Here is an 18,230-nt window from a genome sequence, read left to right as displayed (position 1 = left end):
TAGAGAAATTGTATGTATCAAATACTTATTTTTTTTATCTATTACCAGTTTATCTATATCTTTTTTTTTATCAAATATTTAGTTTCCCTGCTCCTCTTACTTTATAGGAAGATGAACTCGAGGAATTGTATTTATTGGTGGTAGAGCTACTGTAATTATGACCCTGTGTGGTAGTGGAACTGTATCCACTGTATCCACCGGCTTTGTGTACCGTTATGATCGGAGGTGGTGCTGGTTTCAGCGGCTGCTCGATGAATTTTCGATCTACGAAATAATATTTCAGTTTCATACGTTGCTGTTGGATTATATTTTCTCTAGCAAGAGCAAAAAAGAAACGAGAAGTGCGACCGTAAAGCCGAAAGCCAGCAGCAATAAAGCAGTATCAAAGTCACTTGCATGAAAAATTAAGCAAGATCGCTGATAATGGCAGTTTCATGGGAGCTGGGGAATTGCAATATAATTTAGGAATAGCTAACTAGGGGCAAGATAATAAATTTTGTTATTATTTACAAATTATGGGTTACCAAAAGGTTGATCAATCATGTTTTTCTTACAAAGATGTCTCCCAATTTGACAGCAGACAGATAAGAAAAATTATATATCCGATTGACAAGAGTTCAGGTCAATTACTATATATAAAAAATCTGTCTCTTTCGCACGACGTATGGATCTCGTAAGTTAAAGATTTCTCTTCATTTTTTCAAAAATTGCAAATTTGTCCAACGCTCCTACTTTTAAAGAATATATATATATTTTTTTTATATCAACCGTATAAGATAATCACTGTCAACGAGAGAGTATCGATTTTGTCGCAGACTGACAGAGACTCTAAGAAGAAATCCGCAAGAAGCGGTAAAGTAGACTCAAAAATTGTTGCTACGCTCTTCAATATTTACATATTAACTATAATAAGCTATAAATTGATTTACTTGCAGTACTTGTTAAAAAACAATTCCTAGAAACATTCCTACTTTTCAATAGATATTACAATGATATTAAAGGAATAATGTTGTACAGGGATAATTTGTTTTAAGTAATTGTACAGGGATAAATTGCGTTTTACAATTAATGTACGATTAAGCGGGATTGCAAGCAAGAAGGGGCTATAGTCCAAAAATTGTACCTCCGGAATGTAGGAGGTCGTGCGCTAATTTCAGTTGCTCCTCTGTTTCTCCAGTGCCTACAAACAAATATTTCGTCAGCGTCTTACTATAAATACTAAGAAAAGTGCAAGTAGAAATAAAATAATATAGATATACATTTTGTATCAAGTGAAAAAGAAGCATCTTTTTTAACACGTCCAACGTGTCGCCAAGAAAAAACTTTCGATTCATAGTCGATAGTCGTCATACGATGAAGGCATAAAAATATTTTGTGGAATATAATGGTACCAAATTAATTATGCAGGATGGTTCTTTCATCCTGGGTTCCTAAATGTTTTAATTACTCTCATTGATATAAAATATTGTATCAAGACAAAGTTCTGTTGGCTCTGGACAACAAATATTGCGATTCACGATTTTTCGTTAGACGTCGTTCCTCTTTCAAGATTTCAAGCTCATCGTTATTCTTTGAAGATCGCAACCAAGATATTAACGACTCACATTGCACATTTCACTGTACATTTCCGCGTGAATGGAAAGTCATTGGAAATCAGTTCTACGGTGAACGTGTTAAATTACCTTCAACGATGACTACGCAGCTGGTTTCATCTTTTCCATGTTTGTTCGTCGCGATACAACGATATTTGCCGCTGTCTTCCGGTTTGCAGTCGATGATTTCCATCGTGACGACACCGTCCGAGTTCGTCATCGCGTAGTGATGCTTGGAGAGCTCCTCCCTGTCTTTGTACCATTTCACCGTCGGTGGTGGATTGCCAGCGAGACAGCAAAGGAGTTTGCACGTTTGTCTGACTTGAATGACACGTGGTCGAAGGAGGAAGGTGAAGCTTGGCGCCGATTCGATCGTCTCCAACCAGACATTATAACCGAGCGGTTCTCTCCTTCGGACTGGATGCAGTTCTGGTCTGTATTTTGGAATCTCCTTAGGCAGCGCTGAAAATAAAAAACGATGACTCTTTTAATGTGATTAATTTGACTAAAGAAAAGGAAAATAGAAACTCGAAGGGATATTTGTAGTTAAGTAAATAAGATTTCCATTAATAAAGTTGCTCGAATTCGGACAATTTGACCAGTCTGAAGGAGATTTAAGGTTCCATACGTACGTTGCACGTTCAGGAAGACGACCTCTTCTCTGTAGCCGTAATGATTCTCTGCTCTGATCACGTATTCTCCTCTATCCTCTAGTTTCACTCTGTTGATGATGAACGTGTAATCATCGCCGTGATATCGTTTCATGAATTTCACGGATTGTCTGAGTTCCTGATTGTTGTGGAACCACGTGAGAGTGGGAGAGGCGATCGCGATTACACGACACGTGAACTTCACGCTCTGTCCTTCGTAGGCAAACGCACTCGTCGGTTTAATGACGAATCTAGGTGCCGCTTGTCGTCGATCTGTATAGCAATTTAAAACGTTACTTGTGCAAATGAAATCTTATTTTCCTGAAAATTAAATGAATCGAAAATTTCGGAAGCTAAGGAACATCATCCCTTACCGAACGAGGAATCATAGATCTTGTACTTTTCGATCAACAATTTTCTGAGCGAAGAATATTCGGCTAGCCGACCAATAGGAAGAACGTATTTGTCCCAGTTCTCGTATTTGGCTCGCAGTCTGTCTCTGAAGTTCAGGTATCGACTGGTTGCAATTGGTGTTGTACGATTGCTGTGATCACCGGTTAACCATGGATGAAGGAGACATTCATGGGCGGTCATACGTTTCCTAAATGCAGACAACATCTCATTAATGTGTAACTCTATATCTACAATGTACGCATTGAATTTGTTGAACGAGCCAATATTATCAACACATTTTAAGCGACAACGTACTCTTTGTTCTTGACGAGCAACCGCCTAATGAAGTCTTTGCCTTCTTCGGAGACGTCGCGGAACGCTTCTTCGTCAAAGTCCCAGTCGCAAGCCTTAACGTTCTTCAGAGTTTCGATGTCGTTGTCTCCGGCAAACGGCGAAAGACCGCTCAATCTGTGCAATTAGTTTTAATTAGATCAACCAGTTAACTAAGTGATTTGTTAGTAGTAGTTAATAGTAGTAACCAGTTATGTAGATGCTAGTAATTTTCGTTTTTTCAAAATGACTTATTTTAAATTGAACGAAGAAAAACAAAGACCGCAAGAAGAGAACAGCGTAACTTGGGTTTTCTTTGATTCGTTAGTTTTCCTGATTATCTTTGCAGATTAATCAAAGGGGTTCGTAGGTATATTCGACTCAAATAAACGAAGCTTACAAAACGTAGGCCAGAACACCGCAAGCCCACATGTCCGTGTAGAAACCAACAGGTTCGCGTTCGACGATTTCAGGCGCAGCAAATTCTGCCGTGCCGGTACTGATCTTCACCACTTCGTTAGGATCGAGTTTCGTAGCTAAACCAAAATCGATCAGTTTGACATTGGTGCTGTTGCGTGTCTGGCACATGATGTTCTCAGGTTTGATGTCTGAAAAAGAGAAACAATAGATTTAATTAATTTTCTTCTCTTCTCTTTTCATTATTTCTAATGTAAGTAGAGTCGAGTCGATCGGTGGATCGACAGCTCATGCAATCGAAGTTCATATTTAGTAGGAGTTCACCGATCTTCTCCATTGCTAATGATTTTTCTTCAATTCGTTCGTATAATTACCTAGATGTATGATATTCTTCTCGTGCATATGTTTCACGGCTTCGCAGATTTGTCTCATATAGTTGATAACTTCAGCCTCGGACATGGTGTAACCTTCCGCTGTGATTCTCTCGAAGAGTTCACCACCGGACAAGCTGAACGAAGGAAACGAGATTAGAAATTGAAGCTTGAACAGCTAAGCCTGAGTTATGATCGTAACAAGATACGCAGGTGTACTTACAACTCGAAGATCAAGACCATCTCGTCATCGTCCTCGAACGCGTCATGAAGATTGATCAACTTGGGATGATGCAGTTGATTCATTATATCGATTTCCTTCCTGATAAGTTCCTTTTCAATTGCATGAGACACAGGGATAAACTTAGCCGCGAATATGTTTCCAGTAGCTCTCTCGCGACAACGATGGACCACACCAAACGCGCCAGTTCCAATCTCTTCGAGAATATCGTATCTGTCATACACCGAGATGTGTTTAATTTCAACCGGTTGTGGAACATATTTGCTATAGATATCGAACACGAATTGATCGTAATCTCGTGGCTTCTCGTCGCTTCGTCCGCGGATTTTCTTCCCTGTCTCGTCCACCTTGTATTCTTTCTGTTTGAATTCCCTCTTGATCGTTCCCTTTGTCGTGATCAACGGCGTGACTTCACTCGGGTCAGATCTTCCGTATATGTTCTCAGCGCAAATTCGGAAGTCGTATTGATGTCCAGGACTGAGGCCAGTAACCGCCATAGAACAGAATCTGGTGTTGCCGACTCTGATCCAGCTGGTCATCGGATGTTCGCGTTTCTCGACAAGGTAATTAGTGATGTTGCTACCACCGTCCCAAACTGGTGGTTTCCAGGTCAGAGCCAACGAGTCGTGACCAATATTGTCCACCTGTGGGAATCTTGGCGGATCCGGTCTGTCGCTGATTTGAATCTTGATGATCGCTGTGTCTTGACCCATGTCGTTCTCGGCAGTGATTCGATAAGGTCCTGAATCGATGCGGCTACCGTCTATGATGGTAAGAACAGCGTGTCTTTCCTTCACCTCCACGGTGTAGTGTCCGCCAGATTCGATCGTCTCTCCTTCTCTGACCCAGGTGATCTTTGGTTTTGGATATCCGGTGAATGGAATCTTGATAACCACGTTGACACCTTTGTCGAAGAATGCAGTGTCTCTGAACCTCGGCGGTACGTTCAATTTCGGTGGTGTCTTGATCAGAAGTTCGCCCTTAGTCGATTTGACGCCGCATTTGTTCACAGCGCGGCACACGTATTCATCCGCGTCCTCTCCAAACACATCGTGGATGATCAGGTTGTGCGTATCGCCCTCCGAATATATGTTGTATCGAGATCCACTGACGATCTCGCGAGCTCCCTTGAACCACGTGATCGTGGGTTTCGGGATACCAACGATCTTGCACTGGAAGTGAGCATTGTGGTTCTGCACGCAGCTGACCTTGTGCAAAGGTAGAATCACTTCCGGAGCTTTGGCTGCCTGAGGATCGGTGATCTTCACGGAAGTCGAGGCCTTCGATTCTGGTCCGAGACCAGCAGCGTTTTGAGCGAACACACGGAACTCGTACTGCCTTCCTTCGATCAGGTTGCTGATGTTGATTTGAGTGGGTAAACAAATAACGACGTTGACGCGCTGCCAGGCTTGGCTACCGACCTCGCGCTTGTCGATCCAGTAGCCTTGTATCTTCGAGCCACCGTCCGATTCTGGTTTCTCCCACGAGAGATTTACGAAGTCTCCGCCAACCTCGGTGACCTTTGGCGTTCCTGGAGGGCCAGGAGGATCGAACGGTGCCTTGGCCTTGATAGGATTGGTTCCCTCGAGCGGAGGTCCCATTCCGTTGTCGTTTACGGCCATCACGCGGAACAGATACTCTTGTCCTTCGGTCAGACCCTGTACCATGAAGGAACAATCCTTGCAGAAGGAGGAAACGATGATCCAGTGAGTGTGACTGACGTCGCGACGTTCGACCACGTAGTGAGTGACGCGAAGACCACCGTCGTACTTAGGAGGTCGCCAGGTCAGAGTGCAAGTGTGTTTATCGATATCCGTGACGTCGAGAGGTTCGGTCGGTGGTCCAGGTAGTCCAGTGATGTACACGTTGAACGAACCACTGACGCTACCGCTGTCGTTCGAGATCGAAAGATCGTATACTCCAGCATCGTCTTTCTGAATGTCCTTGATGAAGATGATGAGGTACTCGTCGAACACGGTGTACTTGATGTGACTCGTTTCCACCACCTTGCGACCGTCTTTCTTCAGAGTAATGTCCATCGGTTGGTCGCCACTGTAGTAGATCTTGATCTTCGTGTTGTCGTTTTCAGCCAGGTACAGGACATCCGGCATGCGCTCGATACGAGGCGGAGAACCGATCTTTAATCGACCCGTAGTCGTAGCCAGACCCAGTGGGTTTGAGATCTGACAACTGTAGTCGCCGTCGTCTGAGTCCGTGACTTCGGATATGACGAGCCTGTAGATTCCGTCGAACGCCTCCGTGCGGAAACGACCGCCTACCGTGATCTCTCTGCCATTCTTCAGCCACCTAGAATTCGTAAAATCCAATTAGATGCAGCGTTCGATATGAAACGAAAAATAGCGCGTCGAATCGAAGAATAGGAAACGCTTCGAAGAAACAAACCTTGCGGTCGGTTGTGGTTTTCCCGTGGCCTCGCATTCGAGGACCAGAGTTTTGCCGAGCGGTACGTTCGTGCTGATTGGCAGAGTTCTGACGAATTCTGGCTTCTCGCCACCTTCCACCTCGCAGATCTTGACGGGCGTTGTGCAGGAACTTGGTTCGGATCTTCCCGCAGCGTTCACCGCGAAGATTCGGAATTCGTAATCTCCCCGTTCGATCAGATGTAGAACAGTGTACTCTGTGTCGGTGACGTTGTATTCGTTGCATTTTGCCCAAAGCGCGCTTCCGACTTCGCGTTTCTCGATCACGTAACCGGTGATGCGGCTGCCTCCGTCGGAAATCGGAGCTTCCCACTTGAGATCGACGTAGTTCTTGCCAACCTTGACGACCTGTGGCGTGCCTGGTGGCGAAGGCACGTTGAATTTGCTCTTCAGTTTGAACGGTGCCGATGGCGCGCTAGGTTTGCTGAAACCAGCTGCGTTCTTCGCGCGTATTCTAAACTCGTATTCGTGTCCGCTCAGTAAGTTGTAACAAATGTAGGTAGTGTCTTTGACCAGGTAGTCGTTCGCCACTCTCCACGTGGCATCGTCCGCAGGATCGCGGAATTCGATCTTGTAACCCTAAGGAGAAAAAAAGCAATCGATTGATTTTTGTTTTGTTTGTTTCGAATATCGAGCGGACTCTCGATCATTCGGCTTCGTTGCAACCGAGGCAATTCAGACCTATCGAGATCCACAACTGCTCCGAATGTTTTTGAAAGCGACAAATTAACCGGAGAAACTGTTTCAATTTTTCCTACTGTCTTTCGTCAGCTTTTACCGTGTGACTTATTCATCATAGTTCATTTCCATCTTAAAAGATCTACAAGTAATGATGTTATTAATATACATACCTGAATACGAGATCCACCATCGGATATTGGTCGGGTCCATACAACGGTCGCGTTCGACGTATCCCAATCGATAACACGTGGTTGTCCAGGAGGTTCGGGCACCGTGAATGGGAATTTCGCGGTAATCGGTTCATCGGCTTGCAATGGTTCTGATATTCCGTACTGGTTCTCCGCACGGACACGGAAGTTATACGTACGGTTGGGTTCAAGACCGATTACGTCGTAATGAGTGTTTCTTACAAAACTGCTGAGTTTTACCCAATACTGAAATCATTCAACATGGCATTTTAGAATTAAACAGAGGAAAAGAAGGAAATTATTCGACGTGTAATCTAATAGTTACGTAGTTGTACGCGTATAGGTAAGATTTCAAAAATTGTTTTAGAGAAAAAGAAGAAGAAAAGAAGAAGGAGAAGTCACTTACGCCAGCCGGATCCAGTTTTTCAACGACGTAATTTGTAACGGGTGAGCCGCCATCGTCGAACGGAGGTTTCCAAGACAACGTACAAGTTTCAGGAGTGATATCAGAAATATCAAGTGGTCCTTGCGGTGGAGATGGTTTATCTACGAATATAATCAGTCGTCAAGTACTTCGGTTCTAAAGTTTCTTTTAGCATAATTAAACAATTATAACTGCTTAAAATAATTATAGTTGCAGACGCAATAAAACCATTAATTATCTTGAACAAGATATTTGCGTGAAAATAAAAGAAACTTTCAGGCTAGTGCTTACCCACAACGAGAACCTTGCACGAAGCAGAATCAGTGCCAACGGTGTTCGTAAGGTAGATCGTGTACGTTCCGGTATCGGATCTCTTGGCTTTCTTGTTAATGAATTGCGAGGCGACATCCGTCGTATCGAATTTGATTCTTTCGCCTGTAAGGACTTCCTCGCCGTTGATGGACCAGCTTGGTCTTGGTTTTGGATTCGCTGTGTAAGGAACGGTTATCGTGAACGGTTCTCCGGCAATCACCGTCATGTCACGGATGCTGAGGTCGGACGTGATCTTTGGTGGGACTGAAATAAATTCGAGTAAAATCGTAATCACAACAGTTTGATATCACTTGGAGTATTTTTCGTTTTTAGTAGCGAGTTTATGGATTTTTAACTCTACGTATTCTTAAGTAAAATTACTGATATATAAATAAAATATGCCTAAGAGCAAATGCTTTGAATACTTACATGGTGGTGCACTGGCTCTAATCACGTCAGAGTTGGAACTCCATGGTCCTCGTCCAGCAGCATTCTCTGCCGCGACGCGGAATTCGTAATCGTGATTTTCTATCAGACCAGTTACTCTATAAAATTTCAAACGGTTTAGGTTTTTCAATTTGTTCCTCGTAATCGATTATAATTTCAATCGTTCGGAGACACGAAGCAAGCTTTACCTATAGGTAGTCTCATGAACGAGAGATGGTGTGGCTTTCGTCCATTTGTCTTCGCTCAACAGACGCTTTTCGATGATATAACCAAGGATAGGTGAACCTCCATCGTGACGAGGTTTGGTCCAAGTAATAGTAATGCTATCCTCTGTCGTCTCAACGCCTTTCGGAGTTCCAGGTGCTCCAGGTGGATCGAATGGATGCCTGGCCTTGATCGGATCCATCGTGGTTACAGGATCCGAAGTACCGTATTGATTTTCAGCCATCACACGGAATTCGTACATGTTTCCGACTGTTAGATTCCTAACTCGACAGAACGGTGTCGTCACATAGCTGCTCACCTGTTATAACAAAATAAGAGAGTTTTAATAAATGATAAATATTTTTGAATCATAAGTAGACAGATGCAGAAAAGCCGATACCAAAAGATCTTACGATTTCTTTCAAAAGAAATCCTATAGTATACACCTGAAAAGCTCTGCTTTAGACTACAAACCTTGGACCACGTGCCCCTCGCTTCTCGTCTCTCAACGACGTAGTTGGTGATATCGGCGCCTCCATTGTCTTTCGGTGGGTTCCAGAACAGCGTGAGAGCATCTCCGCCAAATTCATCAGCGTGAAGATTCACGGGTGGATTTGGACGGTCCAGAACCTTAACGTTCACAGTGGCGGTGTCGAAGCCGGAAGAGTTGCGTAACTGTAGGCGGTACTGTCCACCGTCCGAACGTTTCGCATTCTTTACCACAAGACTGCGGAAGAAATTATACGCGATATTTATCCATGTTACTAATTATCATATGTTGTCTTCTGTCTGTTACAAGTAAGCAACGTTTCAACGATATTCTTCAGAATATAACATCAAGCAACTAACGAACTTATTACACAATCGAATAGTTAACAAACTTACCTAGCATAGTCGTCGCCCAGTTGTTGATGTACACGCGGATCTGTCTCATCCTTGATAACATCGTTAGCAAACCATGTGGCGGTGGGCTTGGGGAAGCCAATGTAAGGCACGTGAATGGAGAAGTCTTCGCCAGCGCGAACAGTGATGTCGCGTACTCCTCCGAGGTCCATGACAGGCTTGTTGGGTTGTTCCTCGATAACGATGGGATTACTTGGTCGGCTTGGATCGCTGTTACCGACGTCGTTCACTGCGATCACTCTGAAGAGGTACTCCTCACCTTCGGTGAGTTTCGGTACCGTGTACACGTTGGTCGGTATCAGAGCGCCATTAACGTCGTCCCATTCGTCCTGACCTCTCTGCTTCATTTGGACGATGTAGCCTCTGATCTTAGCACCACCGTCGCTACGTGGTGGTCGCCAGCTCAACGTTACAGAATCTTTCGTTATCCTGTCAGGTTTCGGTGGTTCGGGAGCATCAGGACGCACTAAAATAAATTGCATGATCAGAATATGAGAATAATCGTTTATCTCTTGGCGATCTGTCGAAACATCGTGACCGTAGCGGGAAAGAAACGAGTAACCATTTTCTTATACTTACAACGTTGATGTCCGGCAGTAATAGGTTCAGTCGGTTTACTGGGTTTACCAGGTCCAGCTTCATTGACGGCAATAACTCTGAATTCGTATTTAGATCCTTCGTGAAGATCTTGCACCGTGAATGTCGTATTCGGAGTTGGATAGTTGTTGACTTTGAGCCATTCGCCACCCCGTTCTCGTCTTTCCACGTAATATCCTGTAGACAGGAGAATTAGTCGGTAAATTTATACATTAATTAATATACATATAGTAATATTTAACAGAACGTAATTTAATTAGAAAATTACAAACAGAAGGAGCAGATGGAATTTATCTTTTATTAGAGATGTCATAGAATACTAGAACACGATTTTGAAAGCACGAAAATGCTCCTAATATGCAAAACTGTAGAAAATATCCAAAATAGTATACTCGTTATGATATTTAACAAATGAAACAGATCTCTATTTTGATTCCACTTTCTTTAGTTATATTATATTTAGTTATATAGAAGAAAAGAAAAGAATGACGTCTCACCGGTAATAGGCTTGCCACCAGTATTGAGCGGTGGATTCCATAAAAGACTACAGCTGTTGGGTGTGTATCCAAGGATTTCGGGTTGACTGGGTGCGTCTGGTGGATCGTATGGACTCTTGGCGACGACTGGTTTGCCTTCCAATGGTTCAGACACACCGTACATATTTTCAGCTCGCACTCTGAACACGTATTTCTTGCCCTCGGTAAGACCTTTGGCGGTATAGCTTGTTCTCGGACAGTATCCTGGTGTTTGACGCCAGTTATCGGCTCCATACTCCGATACCTCAACGATGTAGTTCGTGACGTCGGATCCACCATCATCCAGAGGTTTGTTCCAGGATAAGGACACGGACTCCTGCGTGGTGCCAGTGTATTGTAGGGGACCTTGGGGTGGTCCTGGTCTATCGACCACGATAACCTCGATGTCGGCTGAATCTTTTCCATGCTCGTTCGTCGCTGTGACTGTGTAAATACCGCCATCTTCTCGGACCGATTTTTCGACCAACAAATTCGTGTGATCGCTCTTGGTTTCGGTCTGAAAGTTATTAGAAAATTAACGGTTGAGATATTACTGATTCGCATGAGTCGACACTCATACGCAACAGATCTGAACCAAAGGTAAACCATTTGCTTACCGATATTCGAAGAGTTTCGAGGAGAGGCTTAGAGTCTTTGGTCCATTCGATAGTGGGAGTTGGCGCTCCGGACAATGGAATGTTAACATTGATGGGTTCTCCGGCACGCACCTTGATCTTACGTCCAATCAGCGCGTCCAAATTCAATTTCGGTTTCTCTTTCATCGGTTTCGCGATGAATACGGAGGACGTGTCGCTAGGTTTGCCCGCGCCAGCGGCGTTTATAGCAGTTACTCGGTATTCGTATTGATGACCCTCGGTCACATGGTCGTCATAATATTCGGCATATCTCGCTGGCTCTTTGGTCAATTTCAACCAGCGGCCAGTTGCGCGATCACGCCGTTCCACGTCGTAACCGATGATCTTCGATCCACCGTTGCTGATCGGCGCCAACCATTTGATCTTGATGTGGTCTTTGTCCGCGTCGACACATTCTGGCTTTCCAGGTTGTCCAGGCACAACTGAATAGAACAAACAATTTGTCAGGGTTTCCCAGTAAATATAGCCGGCAAGTATAATAATACTTGTGAGCCGTAGTATACATATCCGATGATAGAGTAGAGAATTTACCGAATTGGTTCTTGGCGACGATCGAGTGATCTGTAGTCAAAGGATCTGAGCGGCCTTGAAGATTCTCTGCGCATACCCTGAACTCGTAAGTCGTACCTTCCAGCAATCTCGGTACTGTGGCGTGATTATACTTGGGATTGACGTGAGTGACAGCTGGTACCCAGCCACCGCCATGGGTCAAGTCACGTTTCTCGATTACGTATCCACTAAAAAGGATCGCAAAAAGCGTTGTATTATTTTACGCTTATCACTTTGTTTCGTTAAATAGTCAATTTGAGACGTTGGTACTCACGTGAGCTCGCTACCACCGTTATCTTTAGGTGGTTTCCACGACAAGGTAACCGACTGGCTTGTGATCTCTTCGTACTGCAGAGGACCTTCCGGTGGACCAGGTCTGTCGAGAACGATAACTTGGAAGCTACCTTCGTCTATTCCGCTGCTGTTCTTCAACAACAAGTGATACAATCCGGAATCGGATCTTTGAGCGTTAACAGTGTGAACAATGGTGTGATAACCGATCGAGGTAACAGTCGTTCTATCGGTGGTCAGTAGATCGCGACTTCCAACGGTCCAGGTAACCTCCGGAGTCGGTTCACCGACGAAGTCGATGTCGACGTGGAAGATGAGACCAGCCTTGATTCGAATGTCTTGCAAAGGCGTCTTGATCTTTGGAGCCACTAAAATATTGAATTATTTTATTAATAAAATGTTTGTATAGTTCGTGGTAATAATTAAGCTGTGGATGTTTATGCAAATTTATATTTTTGCGAATAGAAATTGAATATAAATAGAGATTTGCTTCATTCTTTACATATTTATTGTAAAGAATATTTAGTAATAATGCATGATCATCCGTAATCGAGAAACAACGAATACAGTAAAAATATGCTCACAGTAACGAGGTTTGGCAGTGATGAGATCGCTTGGCTCCGACGGCTCTGATTGTCCAGCAGCGTTAACAGCAATTACACGGAATTCGTATTCTTGTCCTTCCGTTAAGTCAGGGACAGTTGTATTTGTTTGATTTGGTGGAACGTGAACCGCGTTGACCCAGTATGGACTACCCTTTTCTTTCTTCTGGACGATGTATTCTGTAATGGGAGAACCACCATCGCTGCTTGGTGCTGGCCATTGCAGATCGACGTGATCTCTGTCCCAGTCTGTGATCTGTGGTCTTCCAGGAGCGTCGGGTTCGTCTACAAATACGAAATCGTAATTTCTATTAGATCTGTAAACTTCTTGTTAACTTTTAGAGTGCGATTTCTCCTTGTTTTCCTTGTAATTTATATCGTTCCGTTTTTTATGAAATAAATAATTAGAAATCTTTGAATCGTGCATAGTCGAACACTAACCGAACAAATTCTTAGCGATGATACTCTTTGGTGCTTCGAGAGGATCGGATTCTCCAATGGTGTTGACAGCTTTCACACGGAAGAGATACTCCTTGCGATGCGTCAGTCGTGCTACTTCGTGGCTCAATATCGTGCTCATGCCAGCATCGGACCATGTGCCTCGCGACAGATCCATTTTTTCGATAATATAGTGCAATATGGGGCTGCCACCATCGTCCAATGGATGGCCCCAGGCCAAGTGACAACCTTCCTTGGTGATTTTGCTGATCTCGAGCGGTTTCTGTGGTGGTGATGGCCTGTCGAGGACGGTGACTCTGGCGCTCGAACTGAAACATTTTATTTCGCTTTATCTAACTACACTAAACTAAACAGAAGATTCGTTGTAGAGATCGTATAAACGGAATCCTACTACACTTAAGTTCCACTTTGTCATAAAAATTTGAATTTATATAAACACCTACAGTCTAATTATCATAGATTCGAAATTACCTGAATTTCCCGTGTTCGTTCTCCAAAGTGAGAGCGTAACGGCCAGTGTCAGAGCGAACAGAGAATGGAATCTCAAAGGTGGTTTCGGTATGAGTAGTGTACATTTCATGGCGAGAGTCGGCCATGATCACCTCTCCGTCCAGGGTCCAAGTGGCCGTAGGTTTAGGCGATGCTTGGATAGGGATGATGTAGCTGATCTTCTGTCCAGCTCGAACAACCAAGTCGCTCAGTGCATGCGGATCGAAGGATGGAGCAACTGTGAGAAAAATGATCATACATATACTCTTTGTTCAAAAGATAAACTTAAGTAAAGTTAAATAAAATTACATTTGAACGTTGTGTTTAAGTTTGAAAGTACATTTTACACAGAAAAACGAAGAAAAGAGGAATTCTTTACTTACGGAAACGTGGTTTTGCAACGATAGGGGAAGAAGCTTCGGATGGCTCGCCAGGACCAGCTTTATTAACAGCGATGACCCTAAACTCGTATTCTTGTCCTTCAACGAGGTCTGGTACCCTGGCGCTAGTTTTAGTTCCATCGATTTCCAAAGCCTTCTCCCACGTACCGAAACGAGGTTTCTTTTCGATGATATATCCCGTAATAGGTGAACCACCATCTTTTTTCGGTCGTGTCCATTCCAAGTCGACGTGATCCTTGTCCCAATCAGTGGCAACAGGTGTTCCAGGTTTGTCAGGTTTGTCGTACGGATCTTTCGCAGTAATGGTATCCATACCAGTGAGCGGCAACGATTCGCCTTGCTTGTTCACCGCACGCACACGGAACTGATAGTCGTGGCCTTCGATCAGGTGATCCACGTGTGCATAAGTCGAGGAAGCTTCCGCTACTGGTACCCATCTCATGTTTTCTGTATCCATCTTCTCCACCTGGTAATATAGAATTTCTGAACCACCATCGTCTTTCGGTGGGCGCCATTTCAGATCGCAACCGTTCTTTGTCACGTTGTCGATCCTTAAAGGTCCCTCCGGTGGTGCTGGAATGTCGAGGACGTTCACAGTTAAGGTGGCGCTGTCCTTGCCGTTGATGTTCTTCGCTTCCAGAGTGTACACGCCGGCATCGGAACGTTTCGCTTCGATCACACGAACTTTGGTGTTGTAGTCTTCGTTTATGATCTTGATGCGATCGCTCGGCACGAGTATCGTGCCCTTCAGCGACCATTGTTTGGTTGGTGGCGGTTCGCCGATAACAGGAACGTCGAAGTCGTAGAAGCCACCTGCTTTCACTTTCACGTCCAGCATGTACTTCCTGTCGATCTTCGGAGCAACTGAAAATGAACATTTTTTAGTCGATATATATATCTTTGATGAGAGGAGGAGGGGAAGAAAAGAGATAAAGAGATAATTACGGTTCTTAGGTCGAGCCAAGTGAGATTTAGAAGCGTCAGAGGGTTCACCAGGGCCAGCTTTGTTAACAGCCCTAACGCGGAATTCATAATGCGTGCCCTCCACGAGATCGGGCACTTTTCCACGATTTACGTCACCCTCGACTTCTGCGCATTTCTCCCAGGTAGGACTATATTTGTCTCGTTTCTCTATGATGTAACCAGTAATAGGTGAACCGCCATCTTCTTGCGGACGATCCCATTGAAGTTCGACAAAGTCCGAGTCGTAGTCGCTGACGGTCGGGGTGCCAGGTTTTCCCGGTTCGTCTAAAGATAATAATTATGTTTAATAAAAGAAGCGATCCAAGTTATAACGAGATTGTAGATTTTTACGTAAATTTATATCCTTATAAAAACAAGTAAAGAAATAAAATCTGAATAGAGATTTCTTTGGTAGTGGCACATGAGTCGTAGGACGATTCGCAACTGACCGAGATTGAGAGTGACTCGTGTTGTCGTTTTGCCCCGGGGCATTGACACCGTCCCGATGTACGAGACTTAAAAGTAAATAAACTCCGGGCAAAACAATATCGTCGCTACGTGCAACCGGCAACCGGAGTCGAATACAAACTTTCCGGTATAAATAGACGAACAAGATCTCTAGGACATTCATTATTCATTATCCAGTATCCTTATAGCGAGTAGCATTGATTGATTGAGAGTGATTTTTAAATATATCTGACTATCACAAGTATTCACTCGTTTCGTCATTTAAAGCAACACGTTTGATATTGACCACAGTTTTTCGTATTAAAAATTACGACGAGAATTCTACATTGGATATTTCAGATATTTTTTAATATCATACTCTTCGTATGCAAAATAATACGAAACTTAATATACTTGAATCTAATCAATTGATATATAAACGGTACAATAAAGGCGTACAAGTATTTACTGTAGCCACTATGAATGAATTTCTCATGGAACGACCTAATATTTCTTTACTTCCATTCATAAGATTACGAACCTGCGTAAATATCGTTCGTATAAAAATATCGAATGAAAGTTCACACTAACCGAATGGATTTTTCGCTTCGATGCCCTGCATAGCTGTGAGCGGTTCCGATTTGCCTTGCTTATTAACCGCGCGGACTCGGAACTTGTACTTATGACCTGGCGTAAGCCCTTCAACCTGCAACGAGGTCTGCGGACCGTCCGTCTCTCCTGCAGGAACCCAGCGGCCAGTCGCTTCGTCCATCTTTTCCACGACGTATTTGTCGATTGGTTGGCCACCGTCGTCTTCCGGTGGTTTCCACGATAATTTGCATCCTTCCGCGTGCACGTCAGACGCTCTGAGCGGTCCTTGAGGTGGACTCGGTTTGTCCAGAACCGTTACCTTGACAACCGCTTCGTCCATGCCATTTATATTCTCGGCAGTGATAGTGTATTTTCCAGATTCCGCTCTGGTAGCATTTCTGACGCTGAGAGTCGTGTTGTAATCCACGTGTTTTACTTTGATACGCTCTGTCGGTCGCACCTCGCGCTTTCCTAACATCCATTTCGTGGTTGGAGGAGGTTCACCCGAAACCTTCACGTCGAAGCTGAAGTTTTGACCAGCTTTGATTCTGACTTCCACCAAATTCGTACGATCGATCTTGGGTGCTAGGTTTCGCGGCTTGGCAATGATCGTTGGCGTCGGATCCGAAGGTTCGCCAGGGCCAGCCTTGTTTACGGCTCGCACGCGGAACTCGTAAGGCTGGCCTTCTATCAAGTCAGGGACAGTGGCTGACGTTTCATCCGCTGGTACCTCTATGGCCTTCTCCCATTCGCCGTATTTATCTTTCTTCTCGATTATGTAGCCAGTAATAGGCGAGCCACCGTCGTTCGCTGGCGGTGTCCATGCGAGATCGACGTGGTCCTTGTCCCAATCGGTGACACGCAGATCGCCTGGTTTATCTGGTTCGTCTAAGAATTTACAATAATAAACGTAATTAAAAATGTCGACGACGAACGAGCTCGCTAACGTTACAAGTAGATAAATTTTTGGTTACTCACCAAATGGATTCTTAGCTATGATCGTTTGTTCCGCTTCCAGAGGTTTAGACTCTCCCTCGGCATTTACCGCGCTAACTCGGAACAGATATTCTTTGCCCGGTGTCAGTCCACTTACCTCCAGGTCTATTGAAACGCAAGAAAGTTTATTCGTTTATCTGACATTAAAACGATATTTCTGATATTTAATATGATTAGAATATTAAAAATTGTACGTGTAACATCGATCTATGAAATGCAAGTTAAAATAATTATGGGACTTACTAGGTTCGGTAGATCGGCCGCAAGGCACCCAGCATCCAGTCTCTGGGTCCATTTTGTCCACTTGATAGTACTCGATCGGGGTGCCGCCATCGTCTTTCGGCCTCTTCCATTTCAACTTGCATCCCTCTTTGTGAACATCCGTTACTTGTAGCGGACCTTCCGGTGGCATTGGTTTGTCCGTGACTGTGACTTGTATGGTGACAGAATCCCTTCCAGAGGAATTGGTGGCTGTGACACTGTAATCGCCGCTGTCGTCGCGCGACACAGGACGAATGCTGAATTTGGTGCTATAATCGGAATTGTCTATCTGCACTTTCCTATCGGAATGCAGAGGAATAGCTCCGTATCGCCACTCGATGTGTGGTGGAGGCTCGCCGATCACATTAGCGTCGAATCTCAGTAACGAACCAGCCGACAGAGTAACATCACGCAGATTGCGCCGATCGATCTTGGGTGCCACTGTCGAAATGAAATTTATATGTAAGCCATCGCTCGATCAAGTGCCAAAAATCGATTTCGCTGATGATTATTTATAGAGCATTGGGTGCGTTAATGATCGGTATGATTGGTATCGTTAATGAAGTCTATCCGGAAATTATGTATGGTATTATATTTGCGACGAGGATACTGCTTCTTTTGTCTCAGGGATACACGGCGATGGTAAGTAAGTTGGATCGTTGCCACGATCGTTGAAAGATAGCTTCTTCGAAACTCGATATACTTCTTTAAATCGATAACGAGGTAACATGAAAACGAGTAACGTTATTGAAAAATGTAAAGTAACGTATTGTTTCATCAAGATATGAGAAACTGAATATATTGGAATAATATTAATAG

The 18,230-nt window shown here is 44.0% G+C and overlaps 1 protein-coding gene across 33 annotated transcripts in view; it reads right to left on the bottom strand.

Annotated features, from left to right (window-relative positions):
* Positions 1-18,230, bottom strand: part of Bent (projectin protein bent) — an 80,621-nt gene that overhangs the window by 2,407 nt on the left and 59,984 nt on the right. For all 33 annotated transcript variants that reach the window (XM_072007262.1, XM_072007264.1, XM_072007265.1 and 30 more), the window contains 30 exons: positions 17,394-17,852; positions 17,133-17,255; positions 16,155-17,042; positions 15,099-15,401; positions 14,136-15,017; positions 13,735-13,990; positions 13,246-13,571; positions 12,787-13,089; positions 12,186-12,570; positions 11,894-12,099; positions 11,324-11,784; positions 10,689-11,223; positions 10,174-10,368; positions 9,577-10,060; positions 9,166-9,418; positions 8,676-9,010; positions 8,470-8,585; positions 8,020-8,304; positions 7,711-7,850; positions 7,287-7,550; positions 6,398-7,014; positions 3,977-6,301; positions 3,757-3,890; positions 3,366-3,573; positions 2,951-3,103; positions 2,617-2,843; positions 2,225-2,515; positions 1,683-2,054; positions 1,124-1,180; positions 101-264 (listed from right to left, as the gene is read on the bottom strand). In XM_072007262.1, coding sequence (XP_071863363.1) covers positions 101-264; positions 1,124-1,180; positions 1,683-2,054; positions 2,225-2,515; positions 2,617-2,843; positions 2,951-3,103; positions 3,366-3,573; positions 3,757-3,890; positions 3,977-6,301; positions 6,398-7,014; positions 7,287-7,550; positions 7,711-7,850; positions 8,020-8,304; positions 8,470-8,585; positions 8,676-9,010; positions 9,166-9,418; positions 9,577-10,060; positions 10,174-10,368; positions 10,689-11,223; positions 11,324-11,784; positions 11,894-12,099; positions 12,186-12,570; positions 12,787-13,089; positions 13,246-13,571; positions 13,735-13,990; positions 14,136-15,017; positions 15,099-15,401; positions 16,155-17,042; positions 17,133-17,255; positions 17,394-17,852 — 11,747 coding nt within the window. The remainder of the gene's footprint in view (positions 1-100; positions 265-1,123; positions 1,181-1,682; positions 2,055-2,224; positions 2,516-2,616; positions 2,844-2,950; positions 3,104-3,365; positions 3,574-3,756; positions 3,891-3,976; positions 6,302-6,397; positions 7,015-7,286; positions 7,551-7,710; positions 7,851-8,019; positions 8,305-8,469; positions 8,586-8,675; positions 9,011-9,165; positions 9,419-9,576; positions 10,061-10,173; positions 10,369-10,688; positions 11,224-11,323; positions 11,785-11,893; positions 12,100-12,185; positions 12,571-12,786; positions 13,090-13,245; positions 13,572-13,734; positions 13,991-14,135; positions 15,018-15,098; positions 15,402-16,154; positions 17,043-17,132; positions 17,256-17,393; positions 17,853-18,230) is intronic.

Source organism: Bombus fervidus, chromosome 7 (assembly GCF_041682495.2).
Source record: "Bombus fervidus isolate BK054 chromosome 7, iyBomFerv1, whole genome shotgun sequence".
Lineage (NCBI taxonomy): Eukaryota > Metazoa > Arthropoda > Insecta > Hymenoptera > Apidae > Bombus > Bombus fervidus.
The sequence above is the reverse complement of the archived record's forward strand: the minus strand, read 5'-3'. Positions and strand labels throughout refer to the sequence as shown.